The 24,547-nt window shown below is 35.3% G+C and overlaps 1 protein-coding gene across 4 annotated transcripts in view; it reads right to left on the reverse strand.

Annotated features, from left to right (window-relative positions):
• The window catches only part of si:ch211-269c21.2 (carbohydrate sulfotransferase 8), a 47,055-nt gene that overhangs the window by 16,144 nt on the left and 6,364 nt on the right, over nucleotides 1-24,547 (reverse strand). For all 4 annotated transcript variants that reach the window (XM_058767592.1, XM_058767595.1, XM_058767594.1 and 1 more), the window contains one exon: nucleotides 14,441-14,649. In XM_058767592.1, coding sequence (XP_058623575.1) covers nucleotides 14,441-14,615 — 175 coding nt within the window. In that variant the 5' untranslated portion in view covers nucleotides 14,616-14,649. The remainder of the gene's footprint in view (nucleotides 1-14,440; nucleotides 14,650-24,547) is intronic.

Consider the following 24,547-nt stretch of genomic DNA (forward strand, 5'->3'; position numbering starts at 1 on the left):
AAAAGATACCTGACCTCATATGATGTTAAAATGCACAAATTCAAATGGGGGCGAATACTTTTCTGCAAAATAGAAGGTACACTGTTGCGTACAAATTTATATTCACATTTATTCGAGTTTTCAAAAGTTACCCAAGTTTAAAACTATTGTATTATTTAACACTAATTTAAGAGACTTTTTTTTTTTTTTTTTTAAATCACATCCATTATCTGCCGAGTTATGACAGATTATTATTTTCTGCATCATTAGAAGTGTTCGTATGACATTTTTAAAAGGAACAGTTCACCCAAAAATGAAAATTTGCTGAAAATGTGTTTACCCTCAGGCCAGCCAAGATGTAAATGTTTGTTTTTAACTTCAAACGGTTGCTTCCAGCAAAAATACAAGTCGTCTATCAACAATATTGCTTGAAAAAGTAATCTTGTCTGAATCGGCAGAGAAATATGCACATATCAAGCACTGTTTACAAAGTGAAAACAGTCCAAAACAGTTCTAAACAAATATGTTGATGGATTTTGATGAACAGGAGATGGACTTTTACACTGGAGTTATTGGTGTTATTGGCCAGAAGTGACAGTTTAAAGTTGAAAATGTCTTGATGGATTACTAGCGTCGTGTGGATTACTTGTGGATTATTGTGATGTTTTTATCAGCTGTTTGGACTCTCATTCTGACGGCACCCATTCAAACACTTCAGGCTACAGTTGACTACTGGCCGTTATTTGAAGTTGTCATGTGATATCATAAGACAGGATGAAGTCCTCTGAACCTGACTTTTGTTGAACTGAAGCACTGGTCACTCTGATTGGAAATGAAATAGGGATGCCACTGATTTCAGAAATGGCTTGACCTCTGACTGTCGCCTCTGTAACCCGAGGCCTTGAGCAGATCTCAGCTGAAATTCAGAGCACATGCTGCCCACACAAGGATTAGAAATCCTGAGGGAATGAACAACAATGAATTCCCAGTAAGGGGATAGAGAGAGAAGAGAATGGAGGAAAGCTGAACACATCCTGCTGGACTCAAGGGGACCGAAAGGACGAATCATGCATAAAATAGCCACAGCGCAAGCAGAGAACAATTTGATTGTTACATCACATTATTACATATTCAATATTATGAAATCCTGAGTCTGAGACATCTTGCAGTAATCTTTGAAAGAACAAAAAAAAAAAATCTAAATTTAAAAATAAAATATATATAATTTAGACAGACGGAAAGTTTTTAAAATCATGCTTCTTGTTCTTTAACGATTTTGGCAGTTACATCATCAGAGGCATGATTATTTTTCACCTCTCTCGTTGTCTGAATAAAGCAGTGATATTCATCTATCCCAGCAATCTCCAGCTCCATTGTGGGGCAGCTGTTTTCCTAGCCACGGCTGAAACAGGGTCTACACTTGGATGGGTGAAAATAATTAAGTGCTTGTCACGAGAAAGTGGGTTGTGGCACACCACTCTAACACTGGGCCTACAGTAAATTAAATCTGGAAATGCCAAGTATCCAATTTCTTACTGTTGCCATTATGGTCACCCACCCATATCCATTTATCAATTTTACCCGGCAACGCCTCATTGCTGTACATCACACCACCGTCTGCTAGGAATCTGTAAACAGCTTCAGTGCACAAACTTCTCGCAGGGAGATGGACTGTGCGGCTCTGAACACAGGGGGATAGACTCAGACATGCGGAGACACAAACACAAATGCACTTGCGCATGGACAAACACAAATATATGCACCAATGCACATGGACAGACAGAGATAAAATGATCACACATACGTACAGAAACTGTAGGAAACTGAACACCTGCAACACAGCAGCCTCTGTTTAATATAAAGACGCATTATTCCTTTCCCACTTTATAAAAAAATCTGTATTTTTGTCCTGTTTCATGTAAAAACTGGACCAAAACTAAACAACCTTAAAACAAAATAGATTTACTTGAGAAGCAAAACTGCACAGGATATATTCATTTGCATCAAGTATTTGGTAACACTTTACAATAAGGTGTCATTTGTTAACATTAGTTAATGTATTAACTAACATGAACAAACAATGATCAATACATTTAGTACACTATTTATTAATCTTTGTTAACGTTAGTTAATAAAAATACAGTTGTTCATTGTTTATTCATGTTAGTTCACAGTGCATTAACTAATGTTAACAAACACAACTTGTGATTTTAATAATGCATTAGTAAATGCTGAAATTAACATTAACTGAGATTAAGAAATGCTGTAGAAGTATTGTTCATTCTTAGTTCATGTTAACTAATGTTGTTATAACTAATGTTAACTAATGAACCTTATTGTAAAGTGTTACCAAGTATTTTTCTTATTACATTGTCAAAATGTCTTCATTTAAGTCTAAATATTAAATCATAAATGTGGCCCTGGACCACAAAACCAGTCATAAATTGAGATCTGTACATCAACCGAAATTGATGTATGGTTTGTTAGGATATGACAATATTTGGCTGAGATACAACTATTTGAAAATCTGGAATCTGAGGGTGCAAAAAAAATAAAAATCTAAATATTGAGAAAATTGCCTTTAAAATTGTCCAAATGAAGTTTTTAGCAATGCATATTACTTATCAAAAATTAAGTTTTGATATATATACGGTAGGGAATTTACAAAATATCTTCATGGAACATGATCTTGTCACATGTTGACCCATTGTTGATTTTTTTTTTTTTTTTTCAGGATTGACCCAAACATTTTTTGGGGTCATCCGCCTGGACGGCTTCCGTGTACGACAGTCAGCGGAAGTGAGAAAAAAGTGTTTACTATGTTTGAAATATGGATATTTATCTTACAAAAACGCATGGATTCGCTACAGGAGGCCTTTATTCACCCCCCCCCGGAACCGTGTGAGGGACGTTTTATTAAGGATGCCCGCACTTTATTTCACGTCTTCTGAACTGTTGACAACAAACACCCGCTTACTCCCATTGTAAGGCTTGGAGGGGCCAGGACAGTTTTTAATATAACTCCGACTGGATTCGTCTGAAAGAAGAAAGTCATATACACCTAGCTTTGAGGGTGAGTAAAACACAGGCTAATTTGAATTTTTGGGGGAACTAACCCTTTAATATTATAGACAAGCTTGTTAATCAATATACTAATTATTAAAATTCTATTTGCAGTGCAAAAGTACAGCATAAGGGGTTATTTTCTTTAAATAAAAAAAGGCTGAGATATTGGCAAAAGTGTGAAATGCGACTTTATGTTCTAATGCAGTTAAGGAGACAAAGATCTTTTTACTGTAATGCATATCTATAAAATGGCATGATTACAGATTAAAAGGTTGAGATAGATCACATTTATGAGTCTTTGTACTGTCGCTGAAATGAAATTCTATCTGGGCTAACAATGAAATTCAGTCCAGGCCATTGCTTTACAGCTCCAATGAATCAGGCATAAATAAAAAAAATCATGACCTTTCAGAGCTATTTTAAGAGTTTAAATTGGAAAAGACAGCCATTTAGTGGTATCTTCAAAAATCTTTCAGAAAGATATGACAGAGTCCTTTGCTTTCTTCTTAAAATAATTTCCCTTCATTTAGTGAGACAAGACAAGTGATGCGCAGGGATGCTGCTTTCATCTAATTAGAGTAACGACCATTAGTTAGTGAGAAATAACACCAAATTGTCACGACTATTTGAAAGTTTACTGTCTTATTTGAAAGATTATGGTCTTTAGGGAGTCAGAAGCCTCAATAATGATGTGGGGGGGAAAAATATGTAGTGGTCACGTGTTTACCATCAAATGAGAGCATCCATGTCTTTTTTCTTCTTCAATTTAATTAGTGAAATCATTGACTGCAACACTCTTCTGCTGGATCCATTTATCCACAGTAATTTAAAATGTGACATTTAGCTGACATTTATTTCTGGCTGCTGAGTCTTAAGCGAGTCTGCATGCAACAAATTAATTAACGTTAGCGGACAATATGACAGGATTTCACACATTTAGAATACATGTTGAATTTTCAAAGAGTTGTCAGTGACATAAAACCAAAGATCATACACTGACAGCACTTCCAGGGGAAATTTACCAATTTCGCACATTATTGCACATGCTGTGCATTGTTTTAGCACAGATTCACTAAAGTACCATTACCCTCCTTTTCTGTGAAAACATACCCATAAATAATAATAATAGTAACAACAAGAATAGTAATACTTGTTATTAATGATATCAATATTAATCTTGACATTAATATTAATATTAACCCTCTGGTATTGTTCATTTAGGAGTCACACTCATGTTGTTCATGGTCAAAAATTACCAGAAATCGTAATCCTATAATAATTTTATTTTTATTTCAATAATGCTTTTTCTTTATCATTTGTTATTTTGAGGGCATTCATGTTACTAAACAGTATTCATATCTAAATTAAGGGCCATTTTGTCACGGTGCACACAGCAGGGAGTAACGAGGAGACGAGGATAACTCGAATAACAGTCTTTAATTAATCCAAACAAGGCAGGGCAAGACAAGGCAAGGTTGACAGACAGGAACACCAGAGAATAACGAGTAGACCAGACGAAAACTAACAAAACAGGCAGGAACTAAATACACATGACAATTACTGATAATGACTAAAACACAGCTGGACAAGACTTAACTAATGATCACACCTAACAAGGACAGGAACATGACCAAATAATGACACAAGAGGCAGGAACACATGACACACACGACAGAGGACTGACACATTTATTTCTACATAAAATATTTTTAAAATTGTTTTTTTTTTTTAAACACATTATATAGGCTACTATTTTTCAATTAATGTAGTATTTAAGTTTTTTTGTTCACATAGCAAGTGCTCCGATAAAGTTAATATTTCTAAAAAAGTAAAACATTTTTTCGTCTAAAATGACAACAGAGAGTTAATAATTTGGTGTATTTGCTCTGAGAAAAGCAACAATTACTTAATTTAAAAACGGTTAAAAATGTTCAAACTGGTTTGTGGGATCAGTCAATAAGGTACAGGTTTTTGTACTGAAATGCTTCATGCAAATTTTGGCAAAAAATAAAAATAAAATAAAAATTGTATATCACAGCCTGTTCATAAAATGTCTATAAACGTATAGAAAACTTGAAACATCTGTTCAACAAAATGAATGCATGTTTGATCCTTTGCTAGTACCGAGTTCTGCTGCCTTCAAAGATCAAAGAGCCAATTTAAAGTTCACATAGAGGCCATCTCTGGGAGAAAAACGCCCATGCCCCTGAACTCTGCCTGAACTACGTGTTGAGCGATGCTTCCTGTTCTGATGATGCAGAATCCCCAAGACAGATCAGATAAAAGACTTACAGTTGAGCGCCTTCCTCCTGTCCATTATGATCTCCCTGACCCCGTTAACCCGCTGAACCATACTCGTTGCCTTATTGAAGGATTTGTGTAGTGTGAGAAAAAGTCTTATGTGTGATTATTCACACAAACATAAGTCAGTTTCTCACGCAAATCTACTGTATGATTCATATGGACTACTTTTAAGATACTTTTATGGTGCATCTGCATTCTGTTTGAAGCTTGAAAGCTTTGTTTGTTGTTATTGGTAAATTGGCAAATTCCTCCTTGTGTGTTCTATTGAAGAAGAAAGTCGTACAGGTTTGGAACGATATAAGTGTGAATAAATGATAACAGAATTTTTATTTTTTGGATGAGTGATTCCTTTAAAATATGTAGCTCGTTCATTCTGAATAACGTCTTTGTGTTAATTTTGGCATCATTTGAAATAACCTGTTGTTTTGATGCTGCATTTCAGATGAACACATAATCAGCTTATGCTAGACAACCCTATCACTTCAGACATGGCCTGGAGGTTTGATTTAATCAAAGCCTTGCAGAGATTGTTATTTTGTCCGGTAAAGCTTATGGGAAAGTTATTGCGGGAGGAGATACTGTCAACACAGGTGTTTTGTTCATTATGTGACACTGATATTTACATGCAATGCAGCTAGTCTCTAATATAGAAGCCTGAAGCTTCTCCTACCATGAATAAATGCTTCATCCACATGCCTGAGATGCACTTCTACAGCATCAGCATATTTCAGGCCTTGGAGGATAGCCGTGAGATAATTTAGGCAAAATCATAATGAAGAAGCACTAAGCTCAAAATTACACTGCCAGAGACTGTCATTTCTATCAAAACAAATGTCTTAAAAGTGATAAATACCCACAAGCATTTATATTCTTATTTGGGGAGTCTCATAGAAACTCATAGAAAGTCATTTTTATATTGCAATAGTAGTAATTCATTTAATTAAAAAAAACACCAATAGTTGGCGACAAGTCTTTATTGGTAAGTAAATGAATCATTCACTCAACTGATTCATTTAAAAATGATTATTCAATCAGAAAATAAACAAGTGATTGTTCTTACAAGTGAGTAAAGGAATCATTCACACAATAAGTTTGTTCAGAAACACTGATTCCTTCAGGAACGATACAAGTGACTGTAAAAATGCAGTAGAAACAATAACATTGTGAAATATTGTTACAATTTGAAATATTTTTTAATTTTATTTCTATTATTACTCCAGTACATGATCTGCAGAAATCATTCTAATATGCTGATTTGCTGCTCAAAAAAAAAAAAAAAATATTATCAAAGAAAATATAATTAAATTATTATCAATGAAAACATTGTGCTGCTTAATAATTTTTGTAAAGGCCACAATTTATTTCCAAGAATTAACAGTATTTCTTTGAAATATATATATTTTTTGTAACAACATAATTTATACTGTTACTTTTGACCAATATTATTACACACACACACATATATATATATATATATATATATATATGTATATATAAAATACACACATTATATACACACAAGCTTATGCATAGTGTAATGTAATAATTTGTGAAGCCACTTCATTATGGCTAAAAATATAACAAAAAATGGTAACACTTTACAATAAGGTGTCATTTGTTAACATTAGTTAATGTAGTAACTAACATGAACAAACAATGAACAATGCATTTATTACACTATTTATTAATCTGTGTTAATGTTAGTTAATAAATACAGTTGTTCATTGTTTATTCATGTTAGTTCACAGTGCATTAACTAATGTTAACAAACACAACTTGTGATTTTAATAATGCATGAAATTAACATTAACTACAATTAATAAATGCTGTAGAAGTATTGTTCATTCTTAGTTCATGTTTACTAATGTTGTTAACTAATGAACCTTATTGTAAAGTGTTACCCAAAAAATAACTAAAATCTGGGTATTTTAAATGGAGATAAAGTAAGTCATAAGCTGGATAATGACGTATGTATGCTGTGTACTCCCTCATTTCTCATCTTAATTAAGGAAACACCTGCTGTATGGACAGCAGCCAGTGGCCTAATTGTGTCAAGACTCTCTGCTTTCACAGGACTCTACATCGGGTGCAAGGAGGAGCAGCTACTGTGCGTTTGAACAGGGATCAAATACGAGTGGCCGAGAAAGTTTTGCCCCCTCTCAAAGGAAAGCAATAGCCTTGTGTTCAGATACCACAAGTCATGCCTGGCCGATAGAAAGTGCGAGAGTCTCTGTCATCTTTCATCTATAAATACCCTGGCCACAAACCGCTGCACCTACACAGCACAGCACCCTCACTGGGCCACGGGAGGGGGTCGAATATCAGGATTTCTATAAATAAAGAGATTGAAATTGCATTTTTTTTGCCGCATGAAGTAGAGTATCGAACCCATTTGATTTAACACTGCAATTTATGCATGAAGCAAGGTGAAGAATGAGGCTGGGTAAAAGCGCATGGCCTTAATCAAAGCTGTCTGGTAATTCATATCCATTAATTCAGTGCTATATGAACATAATATCACTCCCATCATACGTTGTTATAGGTGTCACGTAGTTAAATGGACAAGAGCCACAGTATGTGCACTTTTAAAAATTACCAACCTGCAAGAACCGTAATTGCACAGTGAATGTGATACTAATTGACCTTCGTGTCATAAGCCTAAACGAACTTACCGAGCAGTATGACAGAATGTTAAATAGCTGCGTATATTCGACTCAGAAAAACATCTTTTAAATGTGACGACCTCCATGCCCACTGCTTTGAGTGGGTTTGACAGAACGCTTCACAAAACCATTAACAGTCTTTCTTTGCTTCCTTTTCCATGGTTTGTGTTTTTCCTCGTTTCTTCATCAATGGGTCTTTTCTTGAGGTTAAAAGGACATGTAAGAGGCAGTGGCTGTATGTAGGAGAGTTGCATTGAACTGGTTTTATGCCGATTTGAGATTGCACATATTTTGTTGAGAAATAAATAAATATAAGCCAAGTACAAATTTGAGATTTCCTTGAAAAAAGTGCTTCACCTCTGGAGACGATGAAAGAAAAAAACCTGTTTGGAGACAAATGCAGCTAGTTTGGCCTTGGACTATTCGGCCCTCAAAGACCCACACTCTCAGAAATAAAGGTACAAAAGCTGTCACTGGGGCGCTACCTTTTTAAAAGGTACGTTTGTACCTAAAGGGTCCATTTTGGTACCTTAAAGGTACATATTAGTACTTAAAGTGTACATATTTGAACCTAATAGGTACAAAAGTGTACCTTTTGAAAAGGTACCGCCCCAGTGACCGCTTTTGTACCTTTATTTCTGAGAGTGCACAGATCCCCATGATGAATGAGCTAACAAATGTGTCAACCAGAGTCCAAAACTAACATTCTTCCACATCTGAGAAAATACGAGGAACTGAGGAAATGTACTAGTTTTAAGTTGTGTGTGTATCATTTAATATTATATCAAAATATATACTTTTTAAATATTCAAAATTATATAATATATATATATATATATATATATATATATATATATATATATATATATATATTGTCCCATTGACTGCCAGGTGAATAACACTGTCAGCCCAGAAAAGTATGAAAGACATCGTCAAAATAGTCCATCTGCCATCAGTGGTTCAATCTGAATTTTATGAAGCGGCGAGAATACTTTTTGTACACAAAGAAAATAAAAATTACGACTTTATTCAAGAATTCGTCTTCGCCGCCATGTGGCGCAGCTGACACAGAACAGCACACGCAGTTTGCGTCCAGTGGATATTCTCCAAAATAGCGCTACGGTGAGACGTGGAGGAGACGAATTGTTGAATAAAGTTTGCGTACAAAAAGTATTCTGAACCACTGATGGCAGATGGACTATTTTGACGATGTCTTTCATACTTTTCTGGGCCTTGACAGTGTCATTTACTTGGCAGTCAATGGGACAGTCACAAACCTCCCGTTTTTCATCCAAAATGATCACGAATGAAGCTTTTATGGGTTTGGAATGACATGGGGGTAAGTGATTAATGACAAAATTTTCATTTTGGGGTGGAGTAACCCTTTAAAAATAAATTAAGTTGCAGCTCCTAATAAAGTTATCTTTCACAATCACCACTCTCTTACACTGACTGAACACATGAATTATTTAAAAAAATATACACAAATAATTGGATTTGGAATCTCATAATCAGGTTTATCTAGATATAATTACGTAACGTTATCAGAATTGTGAGGATGTGAGCCATGGGTAGATCTGAGAAACAGTTGCTTCAAAGCACTGGAGGAGCCTAATGCAAGTATGTATTCATATTCTCAGGCCGCAGACTCCTCTGAAACCTGACTGTGGAGTAGTCCACTCTGCGTGAACTCTAATTAAACTAAGACGCTCCGGTGAGACCTTCCCATGCAGAGACATGTTTGTGTGTTGATCCAGGATGCTGGAGATTTTCACACACCTCTCACCTCTCTGAGTTTTGAACCTTGGGGAAAGAATGTAATCTACAGCCTCACACATCTGAAGCAGAAAGGAGGAAAATGCTATCAAGTCACATGATATGTCTCACAGTTTGGCTGAAAGGGATAGTTCAACCAAAAATGAAAATTCTGTCATCATTTACTAACCTTCATGTTGTTTCAAACATGTATAGCTTTAAAAAAAAGTGTTTCCTCTGATACTGCCAAGTCACATTGGAATGAGTGAATTTATGAAAGGAATGTCATGTGATTTCCCAGTGAGAAACATTTCTTACAATCCTGACCTTCTGAGCTGAGGCGTATCAATTAAAGAACCATGAAAGAAACTAAGTGAAACTCATTTAGTTGGTTTAGCAAGTATCAATAACTTTACATCATGTCATAATTGTTTCTAAACTCATAAGTTAAAGGACATTATATTTCCTTTTGTATAAAGAAATTCAAAGGTTTGGAACTACATGAGGCAAGTCAAACAACACACTGTTATTACCATTTTCTATAATTAATTAATTTGAATATTTATGAACATAATCTTTTAATATAGATAAAATAATTAAATAAATAATATAAATAAATCATCTTTATTTATATAGTGGTGTGCACTCTCTTATGCACACCAATGCTACACTTATTGGATCAAAAAAAAAGGGAAAAATAATTACAATTTAAAATGACTTTTTTCCATTTTGAAATAATGTATTCTATTTGAATATATTTTCCAATAGGGCTATAATTTATTTCTGTGATAGCAAAAAAAAAAAAAAAGTCTTTACAGTCAGTTTTGATCAGTCCTTGATTCCTTGCTGAATAAAAGTATTTCTAAATGCAAGCAAGTATTATCAAAAACAGAAAGTATTTTTTCATCTTTGATGAATATAAAGTTCAAAAGAACAGCATTTATTTTAAATAGATTTTAAATACATCATACAAATGTCTTCACTGTCGCTTTTATCAATTTAGTGCATCCTCGCTGAATAGAAGTATTCAATCTTTATATTATGGAAATATTTATAGAAAATGGTATGCAATACATAATGCAATGTTCTTGTATGTGTCTCACTAACATATTAGGTATTCACTTATGACACTCTTCAGGCTGATGCTTATGGGTCAAAGGTAAAGCACTCATCAAATTATTGACAATAATGATACCCTAAATGGGAAGTGGAGTTTGTTAATGTTCTGCAGAGGTGGGGTTAAAATTGACTTGAATAATTGCTCCAAATTGCCTTGTAAATCTAGCAGGGCTGTAAACGAGTATTGATCTTGTTTAAGTGGTGTGCAAAGTGAGCTCAACGGCAATCAAATTAGGCGGGGGGAACGGTCGGAAATGCATGTGCTATGATGTAGTTCTTTATAATCCCATTGACTGCAATAGACAGTCTGAAAGCAATACAATTGATTGGCCTGTGACTGATCACATCCTTTTTTTGGTAGCTGAGAACTCTTGCTCAGGCAGTTTGTAACAGTATCGCTGTAACTCTGTTGTAATTACCTCATAATGGAGTGTCCATCACTGACCTGATAATTGTGAAGAGGGCTAAAAGGTTCACAGTATTAAATGTCTGGGTTTAGGAAATGTCAGTTTGCTTCCTCTCTGCATAAAATACTATGTAAGAATACACCTGGTGCATTTTAATTTCTCTATGTCTCGTTAAACACATCAACAAAGTCTAAGGAAACAATGCAAGAACTGTAGATTTTAGCAAGACATCAAATTAAACAAGTGTTGAAAGATCCACAGCTTTAATTGGATAATTAAGACCGAATTGTGATTCATTCTCTTTCATGCACAAGAAGTCAGTCTTAATGAACAGAGTTATGCCCTCTCCAGGGTCCGTCACATTTCTTTCGATTTCTGTTGGCCCATATTCCAAAACTCAAAATCCTCCACTAGTTTTTTCACCAACCGTCTCATTGCTGAAAGTGTTGTGTAATGCATCGCTGCTGATGTATTTGAATGAAAACAACTGATCATTGTACTGGCGAGTGTATTATAACCACTGACTGTAACTGCTCTGAAATAAATGCTAGTATTATACAGTAGGACTGGAGAGTCATATGAAAGTTAATAGAGTCATAGACAGTCCATCCACTGCTTCTTTTGAATGGCTGTGAATGTCGAAATATGCTTTTTGTGTCTAGATAGTGCATTTAGACAGTTTCTACAGTAGCAGAGGGGACTAATGGGGTCATGCTAATGCCCACCAAAACTTAACCCCTTAGATTTTAGAAATCTGCCAGAAGACCAAGTCATGTTTACAAAGAGCCAATCATCAAAACTCTAGTTCTGCAAGACTGAAGTTAAAATCAGATTACACTGAGGACAGACTGCATGAGCCAGGGGTTTTCAAACTTCAGAGGGCTACTAGGGGGTCTGCTGAAAATTACAAAATGCATTTGAACAGAAGGAAAAAGAAAATGCAATATGGCTTTCTGGGGAAAAACAAATAAGTACACAAATATATCTCAATTTTAGAATTGTAGATAATATTTTATTAATTTATTTCTTTAGTGCAATGGCAAATGAAAGTGAATAAGTGAGTATTTATACAATTAAGTATTTTTCAGGATGCTCTGATGAATAGAAAGTACAAAAGAACAGCATTTGTTTGAAATAGAAATCATAATCACATCATAAATGTCTTTACTGTCATTTTCGTTCAAGTCACCACCAGCATTTTTGATCATTTTCACCTAAATTTCATGACCCCCAGAATATTTTGTTGTATGCATATCTGAACATGCAATACATCAAAATAAATAACAGAGCCTAAAGTTTTATTCTATCTTCAAGCATTCTTTTTCTTTTATCAACACTTGAATGTAGGTAAGTTTCATCAAAAAAAGCAACATTTTGAGCAAAAAAAGCTGAGAAAATCGCATTTTTATCAAATAATGCCTCATATTCAGTACAATGATCAAAGCATTGCAGTAGATCGCTTCCATCAGCACCCCCAAAGCTTGCACAGTCCTTTGCCACTTCCTGGATCGACATTTCCCTCGGTAACATTAGGCAGTTTTCATTTACATGCTGTATATCGTTGATGATTTTTCATATACATCTGATTACAAATGAGATCGCTCATTTCTGCGACTTCCTCGTCTGTGTTTTTGATCGGGACTCATTCTGGAGATGCTTAATAGCACTCCCTATAGCGTATAACAGTGAGCATGTGGAAACCCAGAAAAATCAGTGTTTGGCGGGAAAAGAGTTCATTAAAAACATTTTTTTGTATTTTGTATTATAGTATCTGCTTGACCCCAATATAATTTTTAACAAATATAGCTAAGTTTAGCAGAAATATAAAAAACAAATCTTCTCTTCTAAAATGGAAAAACCCCACAAGCCCTCAACAGATGAAATACCTCTGTGCCAAAACTTAGTTTGAACCGTAGTTTTGCTGCCAATGATTCAGGGTCCACAGAGACAGCTGTCATTGACTGGGCGGGTCGGATCAGAGGGTATGGAGAGACAGATCAATCAGCGCAGGAGAGATGAAACTGAATAGACTCCCTTTCCAGGGCACTATTGAACTGTTATTTAGCTTCCCCACCAATGACTGCTAACACAATCCCTCAGTCAATAGTAACGCAAGATTCAATCATCTCAGGTTAGTCATTCCCTAATTAGATTGTAATGCGCTAAAGTGCTCTACTTTTTTGGCAACAAACGTCTCAAATGTAATGCATTTAGGGAAGTTCTATGTAAATTGTTTGTGTCTTGTCAAGCGTTTAAGCTCGAGGCTCATGTAAATGTTCAATTACTGAGGATGTGTAGGGAATGCTATGTCAGGAATGACAACTCACGAACAGTTTACAGTAAAAGACTTGATTTTTTTTCTATTAAAACTGAACTTGACTGTGTCCCTGTGGGAGTTACTACAATAAAAAGAATGCATGCGTCGTCATAAACGCATTTTAAAATCGTTTCCCAGCAAATCAATTTGATTTAAAATGAAAAGGTTAAATACTGCATCAACAAAACAGCAGTGAGGTTGACAGGCAAATTTCCTTTAAGACCTTCTGTAGAGTTTTTCATTGACCCACATTTCCGAGAGACAACGTCGCAATATCTCCCCCGCGTCTCTTGCAATCAGTATAATATCATTCTCATGAGCTTCCCGCGCTCAGCTAACAATTGTCCTCTGTCGCTAGATGGAAACAGACAATATTAGCAGCTTTTGATGGCTCTGCAGGGAAGACACAGAGAGTTTTAAAGCCCACTTCACCGCATGCTAGCACTTCAAATAAACCGAAAAATGGCAGTAATCAAACACAGCATTAGCTCTTGCAGAGGACAACTGTGGTGTACACTGGGATTTCACCATGCCTTATATAAAGGATAACTTATTAATCCATAGTCATTTTTAGCTTCAAGCAGATGATTTAATATTCTGATTTTTAAAAGATTTCTACATGTAGTATTTTTTTTAAATTATCAGTATTATTTGTCACGTGTCTATTATGTTTTGGTTATGTTGGATAAATGTATTTTCCACAAGTGTTATGAGATTCCTCCAATTAATCACAATAAATATTTTAATTTAGATAAACATGAAACATATTGTGACAATCATTTTAACTGTGTGAACACTTTCTTCAAAAATGAGTCACATGTAAGACCGACCTTGGTTTTGTTGCAGGAGTGTCTCTGTGAGGTCCTGTAGGTGCAGCAGAAGAAGACCTCCAGCGCCTAACAGCAGCAGGAACCAAAAGGAGCAGGGGAGTCTCATGACCGTTGATCGCAGGGACCTCCTTCTGCCTCCACAGCCGGCCTCCAGCACCTTACACTCTACCCACATCACGGCCTGTGACGCACGGCCCTGACGGTGGGACCTACACATCCACACACACAGAAAAAAAACCGAGGCAGTCGTTACTGCTTTACTTCTGCAAGACGAGCTAGACAGCAAGCTTAGGGTCAGGAACTAGGGTAATTTTTGAACACCTTGCAACACCCAGAAAACTACAGTGGCGAGTTTTGAATGCGCAAGTAGGACTCACATTTTCTTAGAAAATGAAAAAAAAAAATCTAGTTAATTCTGCTGTTGGGAACAGTTGAAAACTTTTATTAGTTTCAGTCACTCAAAAATTGAAAAGGACAATGGGCCGTCTGCATTTGTGAATTTTTATTTCTATGTCTCGAATACTACAATGCGCATGCATTTATATAAATAGCGTGTTGTGTTTTCGCAGATTTATCTGATGAATATTCTGCTGACTGCAAGGTCCCATTTCCCACAAGAGAGGATGCAGGCAGAGAATAAGAAAGAGAGAAAGGGAGGCACAGTTGTGTGTCGAGTGTGTGCCAGGTTTGCTGTTCTCAGCAGGTGAGAGCAGCATAAGGAATCATGTGCTCCGAGCCTATAGGGACCTGAAGCCTACACGAAACATCTTGCCCTGCCTGTTCCACGTGTATCCTCTACACTCTGTGAGATTAGACCGCCTGACTCAACCGACCCACACAAACATAAATTCTTATTACAAACATTCATCATAGAATGTGCCTCACGGAGCTTAACACCAAACAAATCTGGTGCACTGAGGAAGAAATTATAGACTGATGTGAATTAATTTGCTTTTAACATTATTAATAGGACTGCATAATAACATTAAATGGCATTTTTGTGCAAATAGACTGCAAAATAGGGTCTGAAAATCTTTTTCGACAAATAGCAAAAGGAAGTGCTTAAACTTCAGAAAATGACTGAAGTCAACTTCAGGAGGTCAAACTAAATTTTACATGAGGTGTTTTATTTTCCATTCATTTTATACGAGGTTTGCAAACCTGTTACCCAATTTGGGACATGTCTAAATATATATAAATGTAAGTGAAGACCAGTGGCGCCTCCAGGATTTTTTTTATAGGGTGGCCGAAAGGGGCCAGTATAAAATGTTAGGGTGGCACAATACAAAAAAGTGTTGCATGCCTTAATCTAATGGCAGACAATAATTTTTGGTGTTACCATTAATTCTGGGAGCATATAAAGTTCAGTAAGCTATTACTATACAGAGCAAAATGTAAAAAATCTGTATAGAGCAAAATAGAAAAAAAGTTGCTCTGAAATTCAACTGCAAGTTCCCTCATATTTATTTGGAGTGCAAATTCATTTCAAATGAGAGTAAAAGTAAACAAGAAGCATAGATGTTTAACCCATCACTTTAAATGTTCTCAGAATTTACAGACCTTTTGCTGAAGAAGGTGGATGTTGACTGCTTTCCTCTTCATTTCGATAATTTATCATAAACCCTACATTTTTGTGGAAATATGCTGTCAGAGCTTAATTTAAATATTTTCTGTTTCTGTTGTCAGACATAAATTAATAAAATACTACTTGTCTGTCTGGGTAACAAAAACTGTTCTACATATGTGACTTTAAGAGCCAAAGATAAGTGCATTAAATGTTGCCCAAATCTGCAATAATTTACAGATCAACTCATGGAGTAACAGGGCTCTACACTTACTTTTCTTTTTACGAGTACGGTCAAAAATTTAGGAGCACCTTCTAATCAATAATTAAAAATCCCTTTACGAGGTGATATTTGACTCCTTAAAGTGATTTACAGGGAATTTTGTTTTTACCTTTGTAATGGCATTTTTCTAACTTTATTAGTATGTCATCTTTTATTTATCAATTCAAAAATATATAAGCTTTTTAACATTTCTAATTAAAACAACAGAATAAAAAGTAGAATATCAATAAGTTATCAATCAAATGCAATCAGTATTTAAGGAATAAATTTGTACTACAGAGGTGGCACAGAAGACCACACAAGTGGCTTGTAGGTGTATTTTCAAATGTTTAATGAAGCTGAGAGTGCAATTAAATTCATAAATTCATGTTGAGGTTAATGTTTTAAATATACAATTTTGAATATAGAAATATTAAATTATTTAAATAAGAGGAAATACGCTTTAAAAATTAAACTAAATCTGCCAGCAGGTGGCAGCATGTCACTGATTTTATCACTGAATCATTCATTTATTTGATTCGTTTGAACGGCTGATTCATTCAGGAACGAAGTACATGACTGTCTTTATTGACACTAGATTCCTTAAAAACGCAGCTCATGCATAAACAAAACACAGCTGTGTTTGAATGGAGATGAGCAGCGGCTCAGCTGTTACTTTGTCGGAAACTAATTCGTTGACGAAATAGAGCAAAATAAGGCAATACTGTTGTAGTCAGAAAATATAAAAGTCACTTAAATTAATATTAACTTCTTGTTTAATGAACTGTTGTATTAAATCCATCACATTTGCAAACTCCCTTAATAATCATTAAAAGCTGTCACTCATCTTAGTTTGCATCTCACAAAACTCTATTATAATCAGCTCCTTACACTGCACAGTGAATTTCTAATTTACAGTCTGTCTTTGCGTTGTTTGTTATAATGAGTGGATACGTCTGTAAGTGATAGGCTACATTACTCAACGCAGCCAAACACGTTGTGAGTACGTTAGAAACCTTTGAAGCTCCTTCAGTGCAAACTCAAATATGCTGATTGGGTCAGTCACACGTTTCTCCTAAATATTTTTTACATAGTCGCACGCAGTAGCCTAGTTTTCAGCCTCAAATGCAACTGAAATGGCCGCACTGTAGAGCCCAGAGTAATATTAATCTAATAAAAACTTCAGTTCGTAATTAATGCCTTAGTGACGCCTAATCTATAGCCAAACAGTATTGTATTATGTGAGTTTGACAGAATAAACTAAGTTTTATATAACATACGAAAACTAAGTTTTACTTGTAAGTTTCCTCTCCCGCGTTGATTGCTTCTCTCGAACTTGAACAGACCATGTGCTGCAGTATGCTTCGATAGTGCGGATGTGTGAGTGCGCGAAGTCTCTCGCCGCAACGTAGGTAAAGAGGGGGAGGGGTTGAGAGCGAATTCTACGGTACACATAATACAAGTTTATTATATTTATTTTTAATGTAGTGTTTCGTCAATGTCCGTGTTAATTTATGTAAAAAAATATTATTCTAAAAAAAACTCCACTCTTTCTGTTTGGGGGGGCCAATGGGGTGGCCAGTGTCATTTTAGGGGTGGCCATGGCCCCCCCTGGCCCCCCCTTGGAGGCGCCAGTGGTGAAGACCTCTGAAATGGGACAAAAATTTTATTGGTCCCATGTCATCAGAATAAATCAAAGCCTAGCAATTACAGAAACTAGTTGTAGCATTGTAAATGTAGCTTCATTTGCTTTGCAAAGTCATTTTCATTTGCTTGAAAGCATTTTCCATTCAGCACTTCAATGTAAGTGCCATTTTCCACTGTAAAACCGAACATCAAGCCTTTGCCAGATGGAAACCGGCCTTATCATCTTCCCACATCAAAACACCAAAATTGTAGCTTGATGTGTACAGTCGCATCTTTGCAGGCAATCACGGCTGAGGTGATGGGGGTTAGATTTCTTTAACAACAGCTTTGAGTAAAAAAACACCCCATGCACCTGCTCCTTCATCGACGCCCCCTTTCCTTTTATCTGGGCTTGATTGCTTTTCCCTGGATTGCCCCACTTCCCCCATTACCCCAGTCCCAGGATATTGCTGATCCCTGACCTGTATGATAGCGGGATTTAAAAAGGTCTTGAGTAGCACAAGGAAACCTGTGGATGTAATCTAGAGCTGCTCTCCTCACTAGAGCCAGAGGATTTTCTGCTAATGAAAGCAGCTCTCTCACCAGATGCTACCCTGCCTTTTAAGATCTTAGACTTGACATCCACTTGTGATTATACTTCTAATTCAAACCCAGGTCAAAAGGCCTACATTTTTTTATAATTATTGCTTTTATTAAGCAAGATCTCTTATGCAACTGTTGTATTTGCCCATTAGTCAGACTCTAATTTTCATGTGAAATATGGAAATTAGATGGTTGGATCATTTTAAAGTTATTCTTTAAAGAAGTCACTTTAAAGAAGTTTTATTCTAATTACCATGTGGCCAAAAAATAAGTAGTTTCAAGCTCAGTTGAGGGTTCAGAGAAAAGTAAAGTAAAATTAAATTAAATACAAAAATAATTGAACTAAAAAGCTGGTTAATCTATCAGAGATTAATCACAATTATTTTGAGCTCACATTTAAAGTAGCAATGAAAAAAAACATCAATAGAAACTAAATATTTTTCCAAATTATATTTTATACATAAATATATTTTTTATCATAGAGGGATCATTTTGGGGTGTTCACCACATCAGAAAGTTTGAAATCTCCTTAACCCTCTGGTATTGTTCATTTGGGGCTCACACTTGTGTTGTTTGCGGTCATATATATATTTACAGATCTGGATATATATTTAGACATTCTCAAAGACAACTTTTTGTAAAGGTTTAGATTTTTTTGGTTTGAAATTTTGGTTTGAAATGTTAGTTTTTGCATTAATTTTACTACAGTCAAACCTGAACACAGAGCAAAGGCATTTTGTAACACACATCATCAAAATTCAACAAAAATGTAACAAAAATGAACAGGAATGCTTTATCAGAGATTAATCAATCTGATTTCAACCTCTTATTTGAGTGTTCTGGCTCAATTTTGCCATATTGTTACAGCCACACCAGTTCATTTGCGTGTGTATAATAGTGTGTTGTATGTGTGTGTGTAAGTGAGTGTGTATTTGAGTGTGTGTGTCTGTTTTGTACTCTTGATGTTTTAGTGTGTAACCCCTTCCTTGGTGTCTGTGTTTTGACTGCATTTTTGACCGAATTATTGATTTTATTTCATGCATTTGCAGAAACATACTTTGTGTTACAGTCACACTAATTCATATATATGTGTCTGTGGGGGGTGGGCGGAGTGTGTCTATTTTGCACTCTTGATAATTTAGAGTGTCACCCCTTTATTGCTGTGCACTCTTTTTCTGCATCGTGAATGATTTGTAGATTGTACATTCAAAAAATATACATACAAAAAGGACCTAGTAACATTGCCGGGTTCAGTCCCGGAACGAGCGCTGTGTGAACAAAAGCCTGATCAATGCCGTAAAGGGTGTGTCGTAGTGATGATGCACGTTATCGTGTGACTGTTTTACCGGGTGTTTTGAAGGCAGATCAACATTCGAGATGAAAAAATATGTGCAAACTGTAATGAAGCAGAGATCAGGGAGCTCCCCACTATCCGTGCTGAAGCTCAGATCGTTCGCCAGCTTTAGTGAAACGGTACGCATCACCTTACCCGTCACATCATAATGTCACGTGTCTTTACAGGATGCGTGTGAACGCACACACAGATTCCAGAAAATCACTGGCAGTGTGAATGAACCAAAATCAAACGATCCCGGAACACATTTTCCGGAATCTCTGTGTGAAAGGGGCTCAAGTTTCGAACCATTCCGATGAAGTAGCGATTTTTTAAAATTCTAAACATTTTGAATTCCAGAGGCAGAGCAAGTTATTATATTCTGATGAAAGATCACAAATCAAACATTTCTCTTAACATGCACCTATGATGCAATTAGACCAGGAACATGTATAAAGAAAGTAAATAGGGTTAATTTGGTTTGTTCTGTCAAGTCTGAAGTCATATGATAATGCTAATAACTGTGTATAGAAATTCAGGTACAGCACAGTGACTGGTTTCAATCATGTTTGATTGCAGTTTGATGGAAATTTGGAAGTTGTAACCACATCACAGACTCGCAAAGACCAGATGTGCGCAATTACCCATAATAAATTAAATCTGTGTATTTACATAAACAGACAACATCAAATTTGTCTCACTTGTCTGGACAGCTGTTAATTACAAAAGATGCAAGGTTGTGTAGATGTAACATGGACAGCAAATTGAGTTCTGCAAAAGATTAGTTCCTAGTAAAGGTAAGTTAAAAAGAGCATTGACTCTTAAACTACTGGTGTATCCAATCCAAGCTTCTGTATGCCGTGTAGTGTCACATTAACATTCATTACAGTGACAGATGGAGGACATACTCCCAAATCAATACAACTGTAAGCTCCCCACCGTCTCTCTCCCCCACTCCCACTCCACGTCCTTAATCGCCGAACACACATTCATCATTGCTCTGAATATTATACTTCACTTTTGCAATTATTACCCTGTTGAATCAGTACTCTGAAATTAGAAATGATTAAAACCATTGATCCAGTTTACAACATTCAAACACAGCAACCATATTGCATTGATTTGTCAACATAATCTCAGTGTAATCTTATTAAAAAAGCAGCGTTTATCTTCACAAGCTTTTTTGAATAATAATTCCCTTTCCAAGGTAAAATCATTAGATGATTCTCTGTGCTTAGGTAGTTTTGTTCAGAGAACTGGCACTGCAGGACTGGGATTTGTCCAGTAATTTCAATAACCACATGAGACTAAACAAAATTTGCTATCTGTGATAAATTATATGATTAGTAAATTAAATTCAAGTTGTCAAATAAAGTTTTTCTATATGCAATTAAAATCAATCCTAACCTACCTACAATATAATTACTGATCATCAAAAAGAGTCTCTAGAGCCTTCTGAAAGCTGTGGAGGTCCCAGTGACGTCAAAACCTTTGAATTAATGGATTATGGTATCTACTGAGCATTTAGGCTATTTACTTGAACTTGAACTTGAACAAGCATGGCTAAATGTACAGTCTGAATCATAACAATAGCAGATCTGCTAAAAAAAAAGAAAGAAAGAAAGAAAAAAAGAGCTGAATCAGAGATTTTTACAATGATTGGGTCTTATTAGAAAAAGCCCACCCTTTTCTACTGAAATGTAATGTGAATGTAAATGAAAAGTGAAGAATCTCCACAGTACGCTTACCCAAATGACTTGATTTTACAATAACTTTTCCTCCCTAATCATATCGACATGGTGAAATAAATCACTCTTGCCGCACAGACAGAAATCAATTGATCTTTATATAAATGAGATATGGGACTTCTTTGCATTATTAACTTGACTATCAAAAATCTGCTTTCATGCCCATTTGCGCATTTATCTTCTATACGTTACATCAAAGGAGAAGATAGCTTATCCTTGAAATATTCTCCAGCCCACTTCCTTAGGTATTACTGGAGTGAATGAAAGATGTCTCATTATAGTGATTCTCTCACACTGAATAAAAATGATACTGCGGCATGCATGACTCACGGCTCATGCCTTCCAATCATACAGGGTTTTAGGATACTGATTCCCAACCAGCGGTATGTGTGCACCAGGGGGTATTAAACCTATAAAAAAGAAACCACGACTTTAATATAAAACTAATAAACAAATATATAATTAATAATAAATAAATAAATAATAATTAATTAATTAATTAACTATGTTATTGTTATTAATCATACATATATTAAAATGACTACTAACAATAATTATTATTATTATTAGTAGTAGTTGTAGTAGTAGTGACTGTATTATTTTATAAAATATAATAAATAAGCAAATTATACAAATTCTATTTAACAACAACAATTACTTTTTGTAATTAATTAACATTTTAAGTCACTTTTTTAAGCAGAAAAAGATACCCATTTGTGTGGATGACAAGTATATGGACACCTGACCCACACTTTAAAAAAATTCATAATTGTTTTACATATAAGAAAATTTTATTAGGATAAATGATAAAACAATAGATACACTGTTCAAAATCAAGATTAAAAGGAGCACATTTTTGGTCTGAGTGTTTCTAGTGAACTATGGGTTTATGTAATATTCAAAAAAGGCTGGGAATCACTATATTCTGGATATTCAGTAAAAAAAAAAAAAAAAAAAATCCTGAATAAAAAGTTTTGTCCAGTTTTCCTCTGCTTGGGAAGAACCGTATTGATTCCCAGGCATGTGTGATATTAACCTGTGTGGATTAATGATTAGAGACCAGCCAAAGCCTTTTCATTTACAGATCACAGCATTTTTTCATTAAGTAAACTGCTGCTAGAACATGATGCAGGAAGGGCCGTGATTACTTGGGGATCAAAAGGAAGGACAGAGAGGGAGGTTAAACCTGGTCCTACGTGTACACAGAACCCTCATCCATCAGCCGCCTTCCGCATGGATATACTGAATAATCTGTAAAAATAGCATGAATCTCAAAAATCTCCTCAATTTCTTTCTCATCTCATCGCGTCTCTAAAATCTATGCCCACCTATTTTGGTTTCGTATATCAAACACATTGGCACTGTATTTGCAGACAGTTCATTGTAGGCTATATCTTATAATCCATAGCTGTCATCCATCAGTAATTACTTGCACCACGTGATTATTAAACTGGGATTTAGGGTGATCTGTTTATTACAAAACACCTTGTCATGAGGTAGAGACGATCTTTCATCAGTCATTAGAGTGCTGTGTGGTGTGAATCACCAAGACAAATTATGCATTATGTGGGAACCTTGAGCATTCATTATTCAGTAATTCATTATTACAAAATGTCATGCATTTCTGAAAAAAAATATAAATATGGAATTCTTCTACATTTTTTATGTTTTTTATGTTTACTTTTACATCATTTTTAATTCTATCATTTATGCATGGTATTTAACTTTTTTTGCATAAAGGAAACTTTACAAATTTGTTGTCCATAAATTCATGTGTACATAAGGCATTAGCATTATTTAAATACAGCACAGAAAATGACAATAAATTTCAAAATGATTCATTAACATTTACCACAGACTTGTTTGTTGCCCTGCTTCACACAGACACGGGCAATTTGGGCATCATCTGAAATTGCAATTAATAAATATATACAATTCTCGCAAATATGATAATTCTGACTCCATTTGAAGGCTACATATATCATATCCTTAATAAAATGTTTTAATGAAACTATAAATCTTTAACAGTCCTTTTTCCATTTGAATCAAATTAAGTATGGCATCTAATTCGACTGAGATGCAACCTGCTGAGTATATATTCCCTAATGTCCTAAGAGACTCACTGCCATAGTAACCGGCCCCATGTGAGTCTCCAGATGCTACTGTCTGCCACTGCTCGCCTCTCACTCAGGTTTTTTATCCTTCCATTGACCTTATGGTGATTTTTTTTGATAAAAACATCACAATAATCCACAAGTAAATGACATGAATCCAGTCCATCAATTAATGTCCTGTGAAGTTCAAATCTGCTAAATCAAGTGTAAAAATCAAATCCATAATTAAAATATTTCAACTTTGAAATGGCGCTTCTGGCTAAAATACACGTAAGTCCATATAATTCATAATAATGCTATACCTGCAGTGAAAAAAATCCATCCCCTGTTGTCTGCTCACATCAAAATCCACCAACATATTTGTTTACAACAGTTTTGGATGGTTTTATCACTTGTAAATTGTGCTTAATATGTGCATATTTCTCTCCTGATTCAGTAAATACAACCTTTTCACCAAAGACAAATATTCAGGATAGAAGACTCATATTTTAAGTGCAAGCAATGGTTTAAAGTTAGTAACATCTTGATGGATTTGTTCATTACAAGCATGCAGCTTTTCACCTCATGAGATGTTAATTGATGGACTGGATTCATTTGGATTATTGTGATGTTTTTATTAGCTGTTTCGACTCATCTATATGTTGGATGGACTGAGGCTGAGTAAATCTTCAGCAAATTTTCATTTATGTGTGAAATATTCCTTTGATAGTTACCATGTTTGTTTGACGTTGATCCAAATACATGACCTGTTTGGCCAAATCATGGTCAACACATATGACCATCACCCAGAGGAAATTCTCATCCAGGTCCTGTTCTAGCACTACAGGTTCTCGTCTCTTACCAAACTGCACATGACA

The sequence above is a fragment of the Onychostoma macrolepis genome, chromosome 25, assembly GCF_012432095.1.
Source record: "Onychostoma macrolepis isolate SWU-2019 chromosome 25, ASM1243209v1, whole genome shotgun sequence".
NCBI classification, from domain to species: domain Eukaryota; kingdom Metazoa; phylum Chordata; class Actinopteri; order Cypriniformes; family Cyprinidae; genus Onychostoma; species Onychostoma macrolepis.